Below are 20514 nucleotides of genomic sequence, written 5' to 3'. Positions count from 1 at the left end.
GTATTTATTTATTTGGTTAGTAGCCATGTAATAAGCGGGATAATGTACAGTCAGCCAGTTATTATCGCACAATAAACCCCTTCAGGGTGATGCAAGACCCCTCCGTGTCACGTTTATGTGTTTTGTTCATGTTTTTTCATGTCTTTTATTTTCAAGTTTAGTTCCTGTTTCTGTCATGTCATGTGATTTCTTGCTCCCTCATGTGATCTTGTCATGTGTTTCCCCCCTGTTCATGTGTCTTGTTTTCATTGGTTCATTGTTTGATTACTTTGTTATCAGTGCTAGTTTATCATTGGTTTAAATGTATTAGTCTTGCTATATTGTTTTATAGTTCTGTCTGTTCATTGGTTGTCTTGTTACCCATGTCTGTGTATTTAAGCCCTCATGTTTGCCATTGTCTCTCATCAGGTATTGCGAATGTAACTTTGTTGTTTTGTTCAGGTCAAGCCAAGTCAAGTCAAGCCAGGTCTAGTTTCATGTCAAGTCTAGTTTCATGTCAAGTCAAGTAGTTTATGTTCATGTTTAGTTCACATTTATAGTTTGGGTTTTTTGGGATTCCACGTTTGTAAATAAACTGCACCTGAGTTCATCTTTACTTCCTTTTTTATCATCTCTTCGTCTGCCTGTGGCCAACATTGTTACACTCCGCTTCGCTTCGGGGTTTATTGAGCAATTATAACCGGCTGACTGTACATTATCTCTTACATATCAACTGTTTAACCAACCTTCACTATCTTGCTAAGCAAGATTCTCTTCAAACTGTTGCTCTGCCATAACAGTAGTTGAGTTAAAAGACAAAACTGACTGTAGAAGACCCTGCGGCAACATGACTTGAATGAGTGACTGATTTTAAATTATCCTGCTTATTATCTACAGTATTTAGACCATTTATACTACTATTTACACCTGCATCACAGCACAGCTATTTACACTCCAGTAGTATGGTGGAAACACAGAAATTGAAGACAAACTGCACCCCTAGTATTGCTTTAATGGCATGGGGTGTACTGACAGTGTGGATGTGATTTTTGTCATGCGGACGGCACGGGTTCGAATCCACCTTTTGTCCCGCTTTAATTCTATCCTGTTTCCTGTCTCTACTGTTAATATTTCTTTTAATACTACTTAATAATAATTTAATTTAATAATAATAAATTACATTTATATAAAGGTTGATTTCCCTGCAGTGATTTGATCGGGTGTTGAGTGAAAGGTTTGTTCTGGGTAAAATTAACTATGGTTTTACTATATTAATATTGTATTAACCATGTTTTTTGGCAGAAGCATGAAGCATAGCGTTAGTTCAGGCAGATCACATGAGTCACGCTTGCAATTAGCTAACGCTCAGCTGATTATGATGTCTACCAATACAATTCGCCTCGTCTGATGCTACAGACTACTTACCTTGATACCTACCTACTACTTGCTTCTATTGTATCCTACTAGCATTGTTACCTCGATTCAGACATTCCAAGTCATCATCCAGTCATCCAGTCATCCCTGTCGTCATCCAGTCATCCACGTCGTCATTCAGTCTTCCTTTGTTTCCTCGTCTTCTCCCTTGTGTTTGTGTATGTGCTCTGGAAACCTGTAAGACAGACCCACAGTTACTATCAGACCATCCTGCATTTCAAGAACCTCTCCATTGATCATCTTACCTGCTTAAATACTGTGTTCCAACCAATTCATTAATGAACTTACCTGTATTATATGAACCATCTCTCTATCGTTATTGTGTCTAAGCCGGTGCATGACAGAAGGCCAGACCATGACAACGAATCCGGCAGGAACTAATCCTAATGATCCTTGTCAAGAGCTTGTTGATATTCTCGGCGGAGGACTGCAATGGCTTTCTGCTACAGTGTTCGCTCGCCCTGGAAATGCAGCCGCAGCATTCGCTACCGAAAGAGCCAAAATAGCCTTCATTCTGTCATTACTTACAGGCAGAGCTCTATAATGGGCAGACTCCTTATGGAATCAAACTAGTCCCGTCATGCAGTCGCTGGATTCATTCATCACTCACTTTCATGAAGTTTTCGGACAACCCACTGGTGACACCACAGTGAGTGAAAAATGTATTAAAATCTGTCAAGGAAAGGGTAATATTCTTGATTACTCCCTCAAGTTCAGAACCCTTGCAGCAGCTAGTGGATGGAATGAACCAGCATTACTTACCACCTACCGTCAAGGGCTGAATCCAACGCTGCGGCTGCAGCTCGCCACCTACGATAACACCATAGGGCTAGAGCGTTACATTCAGTTATCCATCCGTGTGGCTCATCGAATGAGGGAATGTCTAGAAGACCAGCCAGCCTTGCAGTCACTCCCCACTACCTGCCAGCCAGTTCCACCAGCTCCTCCAGAACCAGTCTCAGAACCCATGCAAGTGGATGCGTTTCACCTCTCCCCTGCAGAAAGACTTCGCCGGTTGACCCAGCATCTTTGCCTATATTGCAGAGCTGAGGGACACGTAAAATACTCGTGTCCCATCCAACATCCATTACCAGAGGTGAGTGTTGTTTTTTCACCCTCAGTAAATAGTAAACCACTTACTACCACTGATACGCTTACTGCCTTTGATGTGTCATCCACATTCACTGCCTTCCTTGACTCTGGGTCAGCCGGCAATTTCATCTCAGGAGCGCTCTGCCAAAGGCTCCAGCTCAAAAAGGAACCCTGCTAGTCTGAATACTTCATCCAATCCATAATTGGAAAACCCCTGGGGAGAGGTGTCATCAAGCACTTTGCCGGTCCCTTGCAACTTCAAGTTGGCAGCCAACATGTGGAAACCATCACTCTACTGGTGCACTCAACAGCTGACATGATCCTAGGGCATCCATGGCTCATCCGGCACAATCCACAAATATCTTGGAGTACGGGTGACATCCTGAAGTGGGGCTCCACCTGTCATGCTACCTGCTTTCCATGCCTGCCTGTGACCAAACGTCTACGTTCACCTGTGTTGCAGATATACTCAACCTCCATTGAGAGCCCTCCAGATCAACTATCTGTGGATATTCCTGCATGTTACTCCCACTTCTAGGATGTCTTCTGCCCAAGACAAGCCTCTCAGTTACCACCACACACTGACCATGGGACTGTGCTATTGACCTGATTCCTGGTGAACCAGTGCCCAGAGGTAAAATATATCCATTATCTCACCCAGAACAGCAAGCCATGGAGTATGTGACTGAGGCTCTCAAGCAGGGCTACATCAGACATTCCACATCCCTTGCTGCTTCCAGCTTCTTCTTTGTGGCCAAGAAGGATGGAGGTTTGCAGCCTCTCAAATCTCCACCCAACAGCCAGCCCAACAAGACATATGTTCCGTCATCACAACGTATTCCTTTCATTGAATCCATCCACTCCTCTGTTGGCACTGGTCACCCTGGGATCAATTGTACCCTCTCACTCATCCAGGAATCATTCTGGTGGCCCAGAATGGCCATGGACATCAGAAGGTTCATCCAGGGTTGTGAAGAATGCACCATGGCAAGAACACCTTGTCACCTTCCGGCTGGAAAACTCCTCCTGTTGCCTGTTCCAAGAAGACCGTGGTCACACCTAGGAGTGGATTTTATGACTGATATACCTGCATATAATGAGTTTACCTGTATCCTAGTCATTGTAGATCGGTTTTCCAAAGCCTGCCACCTGATCACTCTGAAAGGTCAACCCACAGCCCTAGAAACCGCAGAATTGCTCTTCAACCATGCATTCAGGTACTTCAGTCTTCCTGAGGATATTGTTTCTGATAGAGGACCGCAATTTATCTCCAGAGTATGAAAAGCCTTCTTCTTGCTCTTCAGCCTCTTGTCAGTATATCACCCCCAGACAAATGGGCAAATGGAGAGGAAAATCCAGGAAGTAGGATGTTTCCTCCGAACCTTCTGCCACAGCCACCAGAACTCCTGGTACCGGTTCCTGGCATGGGCCGAGTATGCCCAGAACTCACTCCGCCAACCTGAGACTGAGTTAACACCATTCCAGTGCATACTCGGCTACCAGCCACCACTGTTCCCCATTGGTTCTGTGAGAGTGAGAGAGTCTGGGACGCTGCCCATCATCATCTGCAGCGAGCAGTGCGCCATCATAAGGGCCACACCGATGTCCAGAGATCCTCGACTCCCATCTTCCAGCCCAGACAGAAGGTGTGGCTCTCCACCAAGGACATCAGGTTGTCACGATCACGCCAGGCTCTCCATCACTCACTCAGCCTTCACACACACCGGAATACTAATCATTCACATCTGACACTCATCAACCCTCATCACCAGCACTATAAGAAGACCACACACACCCTCAATCATTGTCTGGCCTCGTCTGATGCTACAGACTACTTATCTTGATACCTACCTGCTACATGCTTCTATTGTATCCTACCAGGTGGTGGTGGTGTAGTGGACTAAAGCGCTGAACTGGTAAGCAGAAGGTTGTTGGTTCAATCCCCACAGCCACCACCATTGTGTCCTTGAGCAAGGCACTTAACTCCAGGTTGCTCCAGGGGGATTGTCCCTGTAATCAGGGCACTGTAAGTTGCTTTGGATAAAAGCATCTGCCAAATGCATAAATGTAAATGTACCTGCATTGTTACCTCGATCCCGTCATCCAGCCATCCATGTTGCCATCCAGTCTTCCTTTGTCCCCTTGTCTTCTCCCTTGTGTTTGTGTGTGTGCTCTGGAAATCTGTAAGACAAACCCACAGTTATTATCAGACCATCCTGCATTTCAAGAACCTCTCCATTGATCATCTTACCTGCTTAAATGCTGTGTTCCAGCCGATTAATTAATAAACTTACCTGTATTATATGATCCATCTCTCTATCGTCATTGTGTCTAAGCCAGTATGTAACAGGTGCCAATAGCATCTATTGCTATTGGCAATTAGTGCAAATAGCCTCTGTCATATATAAATGGACATAAAATATTGATTTATGTTGAAATGATGAAAGGAATCTCTGAGTCTCCAGAAATAGCTGAATTCCACCTCCGGTTTTCATTAGAGTTCTGTTGGTGTTTATTTTGCAAAAATGACCACGTGACTGCTTATCATACCACTTATTACAAGGCTTCTTGCCAAGTCAAATAAATAAAAATGGACATGGAACTTGTACAGATTGCAGAGATGTAGGAAAAGATGACTTGCAATACCTGGATGTCTGAAATATCACTTTATCCAAGGATATGCAGTCTTTTCTCAGAAATATTAATCCGCTAGATGCTGCAATTGACCAGTCAGAATTGAGCATTACAGAGAGACGTGTAATGCATTTATTGCAAGGTGCCTGTCTGATAACACATCCAGTTTAATGCCACAGATATTTGAAGGTTACTATATCGCCCCTTGACTACTGAGGTTTGTTACCGGCACAGTAACACTATGTACTTTCTAAATATGTACATGTACAATATCGCATATGGGTTTACTTACTTGTGTAGAGTTTGTTTCTTGCCTTACACTACATTACTTAAGCTCTCTATGTTCTTATTTCTTTGTCTTTGTAGGTCTCTCTGCATCTGCATCATTGGTTTCTCTTGCCTGGATGATTGCCTCCTACCAGAAAGTTCTGCGCGACTCTCGTGACGATAAGCTCCCCATGTCCTACAAGGCTGTGATTGTCCAGATGCTCTGGCACCTCTTCACCATCGGTGCTCGAACCATCGCCTTCGCCCTCTTTGCTTCAGTCTTCCAGCTTTACTTCGGGATCTTCATCGTGGCCCATTGGTGCGCCATGACCTTCTGGATCATCCAGGGTGAGACTGACTTCTGCATGTCCAAGTGGGAGGAGATTATCTACAATATGGTGGTGGGCATTATCTACATCTTTTGCTGGTTCAACGTCAAGGAAGGCCGTGCCCGCTTTCGGCTGGGCATCTACTATTGCGTGACCTTAGTTGAGAACGTTGCACTCACTGCCGCATGGTACATCCACAGAGGACCGCATACCTCTGACTTCTATGCCCTGATTATCGTGTGCGTGGTGGTGTGTAGCTACGCATTGGGAACATTCTTTATGTTTGTGTATTATTGTTTGCTCCACCCAGACGGGCCTATCCTGGGCAATCAGTGGAGCTGTGTAGAGGAAGAAATGGGGGTTATTGGGCTAGGTGTCATTGGGGATTTGGGTACACCCCTTCCCCAACCGGATGTGGTCACCAGTCCACCCAGAACCCTCCAGAGGACTACAGGTGGGGATCGGGAGATTGGGGCGGGGGATAGAGACAGCTGCCTTCCTGTATTTCAGGTAAGGCCTCCTAGAGTGCCCCCAGCTCCCTCCCCTCATCCCCCGAGGACTGAGGGTCCCGTTATCCGTATCGACCTGCCAAGAAAAAGGTACCCAGCCTGGGATGCTCACTTTATTGAGCGTAGGCTAAGGAAGACCATCCTGGTGCTGGAAAATACGTCTCCTGTGACACCTCGCATCCAGTACCAAAGCTTCAGCAACCCCAAAGAAGTGATGGAGTACGAGACTACGGTGTAGTGTTGCTCATACCTCCCACCACCAGGGGGCTCCACCTTACAAGTGGCATCTCTATGCAGAGAAGATGCCAAGAGGTGACATTCCGATCCTTGATGGTCAGCATGGTGCTACACAGTGGGACATCTGCACGTTTGGCATCAGCATACATCTGTTGCCTGGGAATGCTTGACTGATCTGAAAGTGCACCTTGAGCAGGCAGGAATAATATGAACGTGGCATTTAAATGTCAAATGAATTGACTTGCATGGGAAGTGACACAAGGAAAGAGACATACCAGTCTACCTATGCACTGAACATAAATAGGGAATTCTAATGAAAATGATGAGCAACAAGAGGAAGTGGACAAATGTAAAATATAGATGAACTAACCAATCAGTATTCCTCATGACCAGCCTGACTGCTGTATTGGTCTCCAAGTTCAATGTTTCAGTGACCTGAAAAAAGTACAAATTGTGTATTATTTGCTTCTGTGAATGGTGAGGTTAGAGAGTTCAATCAATCATCCTTTCCTCAAAAGAGTTTTTCTGTAATTATTGACATATTTATTTATTAGATTTATTTTTATGACTTTGTGGCCATGTCTTTGATATTTCTAATTAAACATTCATATATAGATATTATCTTTTGTTATATGTATACAATAGAATGGTGCCAGTGTGTCAGTATGAATGTTTATGGGTTGTCTGTATGTTTGACTGGTCTTGGATCATGCTGCATTGTTTGTCTGTAAAGATAAATGGAAGAAAAAAGTCATATAATAAGACAAAAAGCTGTGATCAAAATGTAGTTGGAAAAAAAATTGTTGTTGTAAAAAAAAAAAAAAATTCAGCCTCGGAAAAGTAAAACAATTGAATTTTTGTGTGTGTGCTATGGGGTGTTTAATGAAAACAAAGTCATTTTTAGAACTTGACAATGTATTCAAGGGAAAGGACCTTTTTTTTTCTGCAGTCGATCATTTCACTCGAAACTGAGATTTCTGACACATAGAAGACTCAAATGATTGACAGAGTGAATGGCGAACTAATGTCTCTGCCTTTAGAGTACAGCGAGTCTTGGGTTGCTCCATCCACATGCCTCAAATCCCTTTTACATCTGTATGTGTTCATTTCGCTCAATATTTTGTTATTTGGAAGGGGGAGATGATTGCTGTGGTTATGTGGAGTTTGGATTCTAAAGTTTTTGGGGCTTTGTGGTTTGGCAATTGTGAGCGTTCTTTATAAGCTGTGTAAAGCTGCACTTGAGGAACACTGTTGGGGATGACAACAGATGCGTTTGTGAGTGTGCTTAAACTGGTGAAAAGAGAGAGTTTTTTTTTTTTTTTTGTCATTCATAAAATCTTAAGACCACTTTTTATTTGTACTGCTCATCCTCAGCTCTTTTCTAGTGCTTTTTTGATTTACAGCAATTGTAAAGAAATCATACCACTTACAAAACTATCACAACACACTGCCTGAGATCTCTCTCTCTCTCTCTCTCTCTCTCTCTCTCTCTCTCTCTCTCACTCTTTCTCTCTGTGAAGTCTTGCTGCTTTGAAAATCCAGTGCCTGGTTAAAAAGCAAGCAATGAAATGCACAAATACCCAGAGATGTGGTGTGTAATTGTCAGTGACAGGAATCCTGCTGTCCAGTACGAAGACTCTGATGGAGTATCAGTTGATGCCCTACAGCTGTAATTACGCTGCACTCCGAGGGGGTGTTCACAAAGGATGCGTTCTTGCATTCCATCGGGCTATTATTAGATTGCTGGTCTACATACAGTACTTAAGACTTGACATGTTTGGCTGTTGCTATGCATTCACTGAATAAAATGACTAGTAAGATTAGATTTTTATTTCACAAGTTTTTGCACACAAAAGAGAAGTAAAATCTAATTCCTGACTTTTTTTTTTTTTTTTTTGTGAGTTAGTACATTTTACTTAAACATTTAAGTAAATATAGTAACATTTACTTAGAAATATGATATAAACGGACCTAAATAAACTCAATAAAATATAAGTTAACATGTTATAAAAATATGCCACATTTTAAACTTTCCTTAATTCAACCGTGTATCACTTTCAAGGACCTGTTCTTTTAGACATGAGGGTAAGAGCAGCTGTTGACAGTCACCACAGTACTGGTCATTCACAATGCAAAAAAGCAAGCCATCCAGCTCTCTATCACACTTCCACTGCTTTATCAGTGACAATACAGACTTTGATTGACCATATCTGTCATGAGTGGTGGGCTTTTGTTTATGTTCCCAAAAGGTTCTGAAAGAACTGAGAGTGGGATCTTTCATTTGAAAATCCTTCTGTTCAGCTGTTGTAAAACATTGCAAAGTAGACGTACTTGAGGGTTATTGCCATCCTCTACTCCACACTGTAAAGCACGAATCTGTCTAACCTTAGAGCACTTTTCACCAGCTAAGTCTTTTCACCATGCTCTAAGGCTGTTCCTTTGTTTATTATATTTCAGATGGCAATAAAGTCATCATATTCTGCATCCTCAGGAGTGGCAGGATGATGATGGCTGCCAAGAGAGGCATCAGCAGCTGCATTATGCTCTCCTGGGCGGTATTTCACCTCAAAATCAAAGACTGCTAATTGAGCGATCCATCTTTGCTCAATTGCACCGAGCTTGGCCATTTTTAGATGACACAGAGGGTTTTTAACTGTGATGACCACAAACTTGGAACCCTGTAGATAACCATGGAATTTTTCAGAGATAGCCCATGTGAGGCTAGCTCTACCTTCATGCTACTGTAATTTCTGTCATTCCTTTCCACTTTACAAAGTCTCCTACTGGCATAAGCTCTCTCGTACTCTCCTACACTCACCCTGCTGCTGGTATAAAACAGCACCCAGGCCTTCACTGCTCGCATCAGTCTCCAGTGTGAAAGGAAGATTGAAATCTGCATACCCTAACACAGGAGCAGAAGTAAGCTTCTCCTTCAGCAGCTCAAATGCTGATTGGCACTCTGATGACCACAAAGCACTAAACTCTCTCTTTGTGGTGCAAAACTGCTTGATACACAGGTTCACTAAATCATGGAGGGGGCCAGAAATTCTAGAAAAACCCTCAATTAACTTTCTGTAGTAACTACAGAACCCTAAGAACAAGTGTAATTCCATAATTGTACTGGGAATTTTCCATTGCTTGACCACTTCAGCTTTGCCTGGATCAGTGCCAATACTTCGAGCTGAGATCTGATGAGTTACTTCTTGCTGCAAGAAATTACACTTTTCAGGCTTAACTTTGAGACCTGTTTCTTTTAGTCTGTTAAAGATTACTTCCAGTCTCTGCAAGGGCTCAGGGAAAGTGGGCGAGTACACTAGTATGTCATCAAGGTACACTAACATGATCTGACAAATTAGATTACCCATGGAAGCCTGCATAAGATGCTGAAACATCGAAGGTCCATTGCAAACCCCAAAGGGCCTCAGAGAATACTCAAATATCCCAAATGGAGTCGTAAATGCAGTCTTATGCTTATCTCGCTCGTGGACAGCAACCTGATGATATCCACTAGCTAAATCAATGGAATAAAAGAGCTTTGCTCCTTGCAGGGCATTAAAGCTTTCATCTATTCTAGGCAGAGGAAATGCGTCTCGCTAGGTCTTTGAGTTCAGCTGCCTGTAATCGACCCAAAGCCTGAGACTGCCAACATTTTTCCTAACTAGCATGATAAGTGAAGCATAAGCACTAGTGCTTTCTTTTTTATGTTCTCAAAGTTCCCTTTATTGAGTAGGTGGGATACGCCTATAAGGCTGGGCCACCGGTACATCTTCCACCACGTGAATCTCATGTTGCACTTTGTCTGTAAACCCAGGTCTTCATCCTCAAGAGCAAAAATCAGACTGCAACACTCCACCTAGGGTAGAATCAAACTCTGCATGAACCAGTTGTCTACATATTCTAATGATGTTCATGCCAATGAGGGCTAGTACAGCAGAAGAGTTTTGGGAGTCTCTGACTACTAGAAAACCACATTCTGGTACGGTAATACCCATGGTTTCAACCTCCAACTCAAGATAACCTACGGGAGATAAGGTATGTCTAAACCATTGGCAGCTGTAATCTTTAGCCAAACTGCTGTGGATAGCATATCTTCATCCTCTCCAGACAGGTGCTCTCTGAAGAAATTCTCAGAAATAGTACTGAGTTGGCTTCCTGTATAAAGTAAACTAGAGGCCATTACTCCACTAATCTTTAGATTAGCGACAGGACATTTTCCCACAGCACACTGGAATAGTCTGTCACGACAAGTATCAATATTGGCTGAGCCTATGGACTTCCCTTGCACTGCCTGGCTCACAGCAAGGGTGCAATTTTTTCCTGCTGCACTGATGATGTAACATTCTGTGTAACACTCTTTTTTTCTTCAAACACCTCTTTGCTATGTGTCTGTGGGGCAGGACATGGTCATGTGTCTGTCACTGGGGAGAGAGGAAGCGGTAAGGACCATCACCTGGTGATTGTTAACACTAAACACCTGTGTCTCATTACAGTGATGATGGAGATGGGCTTGAAAAGGCTGCCAAAAACACCGGAGAGTCAGAGAGAGTCGGGAACAAAGAAACCCAAAGTGTGAAGCTGAAGCCTACTTAGTTGTGAAGCTGAAGCCTATTTTGTTGTGAAGCTGAAGTGCACATACTGTTGTGAAGCTGAAGTGCATATACTATTGTGAAGCTGAAAATCTATTAAAACTTGACTTACCTGGACTGCCACCCCACTTCCTGCTCCCTTCCTTATTCCTGTAACGTTTTACACTGGTGCCGCAACCCGGAAAATTCTGGTCGCCATGGACACCTCACCGCTGGGCGAAGTCATCCGCGCCCTGGCTAGCATCCAGGAGACCCATCACCAAGCCCTGCTCGCCCAGGAGCATCATTTTCAGGAGCTCCTCCAGGCCCAGGGCGAGGACCGGCAGGCTCTACGGAGCTGGCTAGCTCCAGGCGGATCCTCCACCATGACCCCAGAGGCAGTGATGAAACCACACATCCTCCTCATGAAAATGGGCCCTCAGGACAATCTGGAGGCATTTGTGGGCCTCTTTGAACATTCAGCCACTACCTCCAGCTGGCCTCAAACCCAATGGGCCCTCCACTTACTACCGCTGCTTTCCAGGGAGGGCCAACTCACGGCACAACAACTGCCAGCTGAGGACCACTACATGAAGCTGAAGACCGCTGTCCTGCAATGGGTGGGCCACACCCCCGAACAGCACCGCCAGCGGTTCCGCTCCCTTACACTGAGCGAAGTCGGCCGCCCATTTGCATTTGCCCAACAGCTCCAGGACGCCTGCCAAAAATGGGTGCTAGCTGGGGAAGGGCGAGGTGTGGAGGACGTAATCGAACTGATGGTGCTGGAGCAGCTGACCGTTCGACTACCCAGGAAAACTGTGGAATGGGTCCAGTGCCATCGCCCTACATCAGTGGATGACACTGTCCAGCTGGCTGAATCCCACATGGCGGCCAACCCCGAAGCCGGCCAGCAGTCCAAGTCTCCCTCTCTCTCTTTCTCTCTCTCTCTCTCTCTTTCTGCTACTCCTACCCCAATTGTCCTTCCTCTCCACCCTCTCGACCTGTTCCCGCCCCCCGGAAATTGATGGCCAGCAACTCCAGCCTAACGTCGCCCTCACATATCCATACTTTTCAATTATTAGGGACCGGTTGTATCGAGTGATGCAGGACACTTAAACCCATGAAAAAACAACCCAGAGGCTGTCACAAAACACTTTTCCAGGCAGCTCACCATAATCCTATGGCCAGTCATTTAGGACAAGAAAGAACACTACACCGTTTAATGGCCCGGCATTCACAGGGATGTACGCAGATGGTGTGCAGCATGCCGTGAATGTCAGCTGGTGAATCCAGTGGCCACCCCAAGAGAGCCATTGCGCCAGTCACCATTAATTGAGGCCCCCTTCGAAAGAATTGGTATGGACCTCGTCGGGTCATTTGAACTGTCAGCACGTGGATATCGGTTTGTATTAGTCCTGGTGGATTATGCAACATGATATCCGGAAGCAGTGCCTTTACGCAACATCTCAGCACGCAGTGTTGCAGAGACACTCTTCAAAATTATCTCCCGGGTGGGGATTCCGAAAGAAATCCTCACCGACCAAGGCACAATGTTTATGTAACATACACTACGCAAAATTTATGAATTGCTGGGGAATAAATCGATTTGCACCAACGTTTATCACCCACAAACTGACGGGCTGGTGGAACGATTTAATCGAACCCTGAAAAATATGATTCACAAGTTCATGCATGAGGATGCTAGGAATTGGGACAAATGGCTGGAACCCCTATTATTTGCAGTCAGGGAGGTCCTGCAAGCCTCCACAGGGCTTTCCCCCTTCGAGCTCCTGTATGGACGCCGGCCCTGCGGGGTGCTTGACGTCATACGGGAGGCATGGGAGGAAGGACCTTCCCAAAGCAAGAATAAAATTCAATATGTCCTTGATCTTCGAGCAAAGCTACACACACTGGGTCAGTTGCTACAACGGAATTTGCTCCAAGCTCAAGAGACACAAAGCCAGCTGTATAACAGGGGTAACCAGCTATGGGAATTTGCACCGGGAGACAAAGAACTTGAATTACTCCACACATTGAGCTCAAAATTGCTCGCCAAGTGGCAAGGACCCTTTGAGTTTACACAGCGATTCGGGGATCTTGATTATAAGGTTAAGCGAATGGATAGAGGAGGAGCATGTCAAATTTACCACCTCAACTTCCTTAAATTATGGAGAGAGGCGGTTCCCATGTCCATGGTGACAGTAGTTCCGGAGAAGGTGGAGCTCGGTCTGGAGGTGAAGTTCAAAACTGACCCATTCACCCAGACCACTTCACACCGTCCCAGCTCGCGGAGGTGGCCAAAGTGCAAAACGAGTTTGCGGACGTGTTCTCTCCTCTTCCCGGTCGTACTAACCTCATACAACACCATATCGAGACCCCACCGGGAGTGGTAGTGCATAGTTGGTCGTACTGCTTGCCCGAACATAAGAAAAAAGTGATTCAGGACAAATTAGAGGCAATGCTCGAAATGGGGGTAATAGAAGAATCGCACAGCGATTGGGCTAGCCCGGTTGTTCTAGTACCTAAGAGTGACGGGTCAGTCCGGTTCTGTGTTGATTACCGGAAAGTCAACGTGGTGTCTAAATTTGACGCGCACCCTATGCCCCGAATTGATGCACTGCTCGATCGGTTGGGTGCGGCTTAATTTTATTCGACACTGGATTTAACTAAGGGATATTGCCAGATCCCCTTAACTCCACTATCCTGAGAAAAAACTGCCTTTTCCACACCGTTCGGATTACACCAATTTGTCACTCTTCCATTCGGTTTGTTCGGGGCTCCCACTACTTTCCAGCACCTCATGGATAAGATTTTCCAGCCACATGCCGTCGCCTAATTAGATGACATCATTATATACAGTAATGATTGGCAGAGGCATATGCAGCATCTAAGAGCCATTCTGGATAAAAGTACGCTCTTCAGGATAAAACTCTAAGATGCACTAGATGAGCGTCTTTGACCATTGTGCCTCTGTTTTTTGTTTTTTGTTTGTTTGTTTGTTTGTTTTTTTAGCACTGCATTTCTGTTCACCCAAAAATTCATATTCTGTCATAATTTATGCACCATCATATTGTTCCAAACTCATATGACTTTCTCTCTAGGCTGAACACAAAAGTAGAAAATTGAAGGAATATCCAGGTCTATCTTTCCAATGCATTGCATCTGATAGTGACTACTTTTATAGATTTAAAATGCACCCAAAAGTGTCATAAAATTCCATGTGGCTTGTGCGTCATATTCCAAGTCTTTTAAAAGCATGCAATAGGTTTTTGGTTATAATCAACCTGAAATGCAAATTATTTTTTAGTGAAAATCTTTTCATAAATGCTATGAGAGAAGCTCGTTCACAGTGGCACACCTGTTCACATGAGAACTTGTGTTGTATTTTTGAACTAAACTACACAATTTCTCACATGACATGAATGCAGAAAACTGTCAGCAATTTCAGTCGTTTTACTAATTTTTGCTAATTTCAACAACACTCTATATTCTAAAACCCTGCCTGGTGATGTCACAGAGTCAGGTGTAATTTCACAAGACATCTTTTTCAGTGATATCCGTCATGTAGTGGGGACATTATATTTGCGGTATTCGAAAACTGCCTACATGACCATCAAATACCTGTTAGATGGCAAACATAAACAATCTGGTGACAGAAAGAGAGATAGAGAGACATCCACTTTGAGATGATTGTCCTATCCTTTGACAGGTTTCTGTGGTAACTGCAGCGTCTATGTGTCTACAGTATGTGTGTATATGTGTGTGTGTGTGTGTTGTGTGTGGTCAGAGAGCTCCTGAAAGCCGACCCACCATTAGCTTGTCTCCTCCCCACCTCCACTCATGTCTCAATGGGGTCAACAACATCCTCTACTGTAATGAGCACACACACACATAGAGAACACACACACGCACCGGGGTTTCTCCTTGTCAACAGTACGCTCTTCAGGATAAAACTCTAAACAATTTCACTTTTAAACTCGGTTACATGTAGAAGCAATCCAGTATGCTTTCTCATCAGCTTCTCCTATATGGTCGAGAGTTATTTGCCAAGGATCTCCAGCGTTTGTTTGGGCACTTTCCCAGTATTACATTCAGGTTTTCCTTGGGGCTGATGTACAATTTAACAGTGCAGCTACACTGTCTTTGACAAACTGCACATTTCTACATAACTTTTCATCTTTCATGATCACATGATAAAGTTTCAGTTACATTCTTCTTGTAAATGTCATTGACCATGCTGGAAAGTACACTGTTGCACTTAACACAATCAAACAGATTGACAGTGCTGGGCAGTGGTGGATTACATGTAATCTGGATTACATAATCAGATTACAAAAAAAGAACAATTTGTAATTAGATTAAATTACATTTTAAAATACTCAAAATCAGTTTTCAGATACTTTTTAAGGATTAAATGATTAAATTATTGTCAGGCAACAGCAGTAAATAGTTAATAATTTCTGCATAAAAACTGTTCTTTTTTAAAAACCCTTTACATTTTCATTCTAGATCAGCCTGGTCATATACAATATAGACCATGCCTTCTCATGACAAATAATTATGCAAGTTACTAAAAAGTACTTGCCAAATAAACAAATGAATGCACATGAAACATTGATTTGAGTTTAAATTATTTTATTAGCTTACTTGTAGTGATCAATCAATCAATCACATTTATTTCTTTTGCACATTTAAAATAACAAATGTTGACCAAACTAGTTTACAATAGAATTAAAATACAGCCACATTTAAACACAATCATACTAAAAACATAAACCAAAATATAAATACAGTCAAAGGCAATAGAGTAAAGATGAGTCTTTAACTGAGTTTTAAAAGACTCAATTTTGAGTCAGAAGATTCAAAATTTTAATATAGCTGCAAGCAGCGATGATGGGCCCAAGCACCATGGGTCCATTTCCACCCAGTGGTTTTTGGAAAACAATGCAAGGTGGACACATGCATTTGGCATTTGACATTATTCTAAACAATTTTGAAGCAATCTGGGTTAATATAAGAGGACTTATTTAAAGTCTGTTGTAAGAGCCACACTTCCTGCTTCCAGGTGGTGGCACTATAACCGCAATTCAAAATAGTCACAATAGACACAATAGTCACTTTTTCCACATTTTGTTATGTTACAGCCTTATTCCAAAATGGATTAAATTCATTATTTTCCTCAAAATTCTACAAACAATACCCCATAATGACAACGTGAAAGAAGTTTGTTTGAAATCTTTGCAAATGTATTAAAAATAAAAAATGGAAAAAAAAAAAAGTCGGTGGGGAGAGTCGGTGCACTGACATTTTCAGATCTCTCCAGAGATGTTCAATCGGGTTCAAGTCTGGGCTCTGGCTGGGCCACTCAAGGACATTCACAGAGTTGTCCCGTAGCCACTCCTTTGTTATCTTGGCTGTGTGCTTAGGGTCGTTGTCCTGTTGGAAGATGAACCTTCACCCCATTCTGAGGTCCAGAGCACTCTGGAGCAGGTTTTCATCAAGGATGTCTCTGTACATTGCTGCATTCATCTTTCACTCGATCCTGACTAGTCTCCCAGTTCCTGCCGCTGAAAAACATCCCCACAGCATGATGCTGCCACCACCATGCTTCACTGTAGGGATGGTATTGGCCAGGTGATGAGCGGTGCCTGGTTTCCTCCAGGCATGACGCTTGCCATTCAGGCCAAAGAGTTCAATCTTTGTTTCTCATGATCTGAGAGTCCTTCAGGTGCCTTTTGGCAAACTCCAGGCGGGCTCTCATGTGCCTTTTACTGAGGAGTGGCTTCCGTCTGGCCACTCTACCATACAGGAGTGCTGCAGAGATGGTTGTTCTTCTGGAAGGTTCTCCTCTCTCCACAGAGAAACGCTGGAGCTCTGTCAGAGTGACCATCGGGTTCTTGGTCACCTCCCTGACTAAGGCCCTTCTCCCCCGATCGCTCAGTTTGGCCGGGCGGCCAGCTCTAGGAAGAGCCCTGGTGGTTTCAAACTTCTTCCATTTACGGATGATGGAGGCTACTGTGCTCATTGGGACCTTCAATGCTGCAGAAATTTTTCTGTACCCTTCGCCAGATCTGTGCCTCGATACAATCCTGTCTCTGAGGTCTACAGACAATTCCTTGGACTTCATGGCTTGGTTTGTGCTCTGACATGCACTGTTAACTGTGGGACCTTATATAGACAGGTGTGTGCCTTTCCAAATCATGTCCAATCAACTGAATTTACCACAGGTGGACTCCAATCAAGTTGTAGAAACATCTCAAGGATGATCAGTGGAAACAAGATGCACCTGAGCTCAATTTTGAGTGTCATGGCAAAGGCTGTGAATACTTATGTACATGTGATTTTTTTTCGTTTTTTTTTATTTTTAATAAATTTGCAAAGATTTCAAACAAACTTCTTTCACGTTGTCATTATGGGGTATTGTTTGTAGAATTTTGAGGAAAATAATGAATTTAATCCATTTTGGAATAAGGCTGTAACATAACAAAATGTGGAAAAAGTGAAGCGCTGTGAATACTTTCTGGATGCACTGTACATCTCAATTTTGAATTAAATCACTTATTGCACACAGAATATATGAGACACTACCTGTTTCCCATTTTTCGTCATTAATTTAATGCCTCGCCATGGCAACACAGTTCAATATATCAAAAATCTGTTCACAATTTAGCATCTTCAATGTCTTGGCATAATGTTGTCCAAATGTGGTGATAGTCTCATGAATCCCTTAGGAGGAGTATTTAAAAATTCTGAGACTGCAATATTCAAAAAATCCAAAAGGGCTGACTTCTTGTTGGGTGGAGCTAATAACTATAATTATGAAAGTTGTCCGGCTTGATGAGAATTACATATGTACCCATTTGGTGACTGTAGGTGAAAATGGGGTGCTACACAGCCCGCCTACACTCCCATGCATGAATTTGTACCCAGCCCTAATGGCCAAAGACTCTGATGTGTGTGTGCAAACTTTCATGAAATTTTAAGCATGCCAAGTGTCTCAAAAACACCCAAATATAGGAAGAAAGGAATAATCACAATTAATGTGTTGCCATGGCAACACTATTTAAGATATCTAATATCCCTTGACAATTTTACTTCAGCAGTGTCTTGACATTATTCTAAAGAATTTTGAAGCAATTCATGTAAACATAAGATGGCTATTTCAAAGTCTGTTAAAAGTGCCATACTTATTGCTAGCACTATGACTGTGAATTATAATAGCTGCATCCATGTGATCAGTCCCCATTACCAAACATACAGCTGAATTTTCATCAAAATCACCCGTCGCACACAGAAGATATAAGGCACTTCCTGTTTCCCATTTTTTGCCATACATGTATTGCTTCGCCATGTCGACACCATTCAAAATATAACAAATCCATTCACAATTTAGCATCTACAATGTCTTGGCATGATGTTGCACAAATTTGGTGCCAGTCACACGAACCCCCCAGGAGCTGTATTCAGTTCAGAGCCTGCAATTTTCAGAAATCCAAAATGGCCGACTTCCTGTTTGGCGGAGCTAATGACTGTGAGTATGAAAGTTGTTAGGCTTTATGAGAACTATATATGTACCAATTTTGATGACTGCAGGTCAAATTGGGGGTGCTACATTATTATTATTAATAATAATAATCATTAGAAGAACAATAGGGTCTCCGCACTTTCAGTGCTTGGGCCCTAATAATAATAATAATGCTTAGAAGAGCAATAGGGTTGCTGCACTTTCAGTGCTTGGGCCCTAATAATAATAATAATCCTTAGAAGAACAATAGGACCTCCACACTTTCAGTGCTTGGGCCCTAATAATAATAATAATGCTTAGAAGAGCAATAGGGTTGCTGCACTTTCAGTGCTTGGGCCCTAATAATAATAATAATCCTTAGAAGAACAATAGGACCTCCACACTTTCAGTGCTTGGGCCCTAATAATAATAATAATGCTTAGAAGAGCAATAGGGTCGCTGCACTTTCAGTGCTTGGGCCCTAATAATAATAATAATCCTTAGAAAAACAATAGGACCTCCACACTTTCAGTGCTTGGGCCCTAATAATAATAATAATAATCCTTAGAAAAACAACAGGACCTCCACACTTTCAGTGCTTGGGCCCTAACAATAATAATAATCCTTAGAAGAACAATAGGGCCTCTGCACTTTCAGTGCTTGGGCCCTAAATACAGCCACAATCAAGCACATACACAATAAAACATAAACCAAGATATTACAGTGCGTCTAGGTACAGTAATAGGCAATAGAGAAAATATGAGTATGAGTTTTAAAAGATTCAATTGTACCACAGGATCTAATGTGGAGAGGCAAACTATTCTAGCTATGCACAGTGATCCGAGAAGCAGGAGAGAGGACTCACAGAACCCGGATGAGTGGTCTGATACGACAATGAAGAAAGATATTTTCTAAAAACAAATTTAAAAAAATGTGTAAAACAATAAATAGTCAACCATTTCATAATGTTTAATAAAAGGTTATGTTATAGAAAGATGCATTTTAAAAGGGTTTCTTGATTATTTGAAATTCTTTTATGACTGAAAAGTCAAGGGACATGTTTGTCACCATATTTTAATAATGACCCTCATGTTACATAAAATAAACAAGAGTTAGGTGAGAGGTATTCCAAAAGTAATCCAAAAATAATCTGATTAGATTACGTAAAAAGTATATTCTAAGAGATTGTTACTGATTGCGATTTTAGTCATGTCTTTTGTAATCATTACTGGATTGCAATTATGAAGTAATTTACTCAGCACTTCAAATAGGCAACTCTTAACATATTAAGCTATGAACTGATTTAACTGTATGACACTCCTCTATGAGAGGATTTAAAGAACACAACAATGGTTTTTTGAAAAACTCTGTCTCTCTGCAGGTGATTAGCTTTCGGTGTAGCCTCTCATGAATGTGCCACTCCCTATTCAACCAAAAGTCCTGTCTCACATTGACTCCCTGTGGAATCTTTGAGTTACTGCAACATGATTGGCATATCAGAATCAGAATCAGAATGAGCTTTATTGCCAAGTATGCTTACACACACAAGGAATTTGTCATGGTTACAGAAGCTTCCAGTGCAAAGCGCATACAAATATATATATATATACATATACAACATATACAGTACATACAAACATTTGAAATATACATATAAACATTTATACATAAACAGTGAAATAATAATAAAAAATAAGATACAACAGATAAATAAATAAAGGAAACTACAGAAGGGCAATAATGTTGTTCAAAAATGTTATATACAGATTTACAGTTATCTGCAAGGTGATATAATTTATTGTGCAGAAGAGGTAGGATATGTCAAAAAATATAAATGGAATATAAATATGAATGAATCGTTGATATGCACATGATTGTATTGCCACAATGGAGAGTATTGTTGGCAGTTTTAACTGTTCATAACAGTTCATAACAGTGAATGGCCTGAGGGAAGAAACTGTTCT

At 42.4% G+C, this 20514-nt stretch overlaps 1 protein-coding gene across 1 annotated transcript in view; it reads left to right on the top strand.

Moving 5' to 3' along the window:
* LOC127419106 (XK-related protein 7-like) overlaps positions 1-7427 on the top strand; it is a 124637-nt gene extending 117210 nt beyond the window's left edge. Inside the window, exon 3 of the mRNA XM_051660238.1 lies at positions 5506-7427. Coding sequence (XP_051516198.1) covers positions 5506-6482 — 977 coding nt within the window. The 3' untranslated portion in view covers positions 6483-7427. The remainder of the gene's footprint in view (positions 1-5505) is intronic.
* Positions 7428-20514: the final 13087 nt, after the last annotated feature.

Source organism: Myxocyprinus asiaticus, chromosome 28, assembly GCF_019703515.2.
Source record: "Myxocyprinus asiaticus isolate MX2 ecotype Aquarium Trade chromosome 28, UBuf_Myxa_2, whole genome shotgun sequence".
Classification (NCBI taxonomy): Eukaryota; Metazoa; Chordata; class Actinopteri; order Cypriniformes; family Catostomidae; genus Myxocyprinus; species Myxocyprinus asiaticus.
Note: the sequence above shows the minus strand (reverse complement) of the source record. Positions and strands in the feature narration are given on the sequence as shown.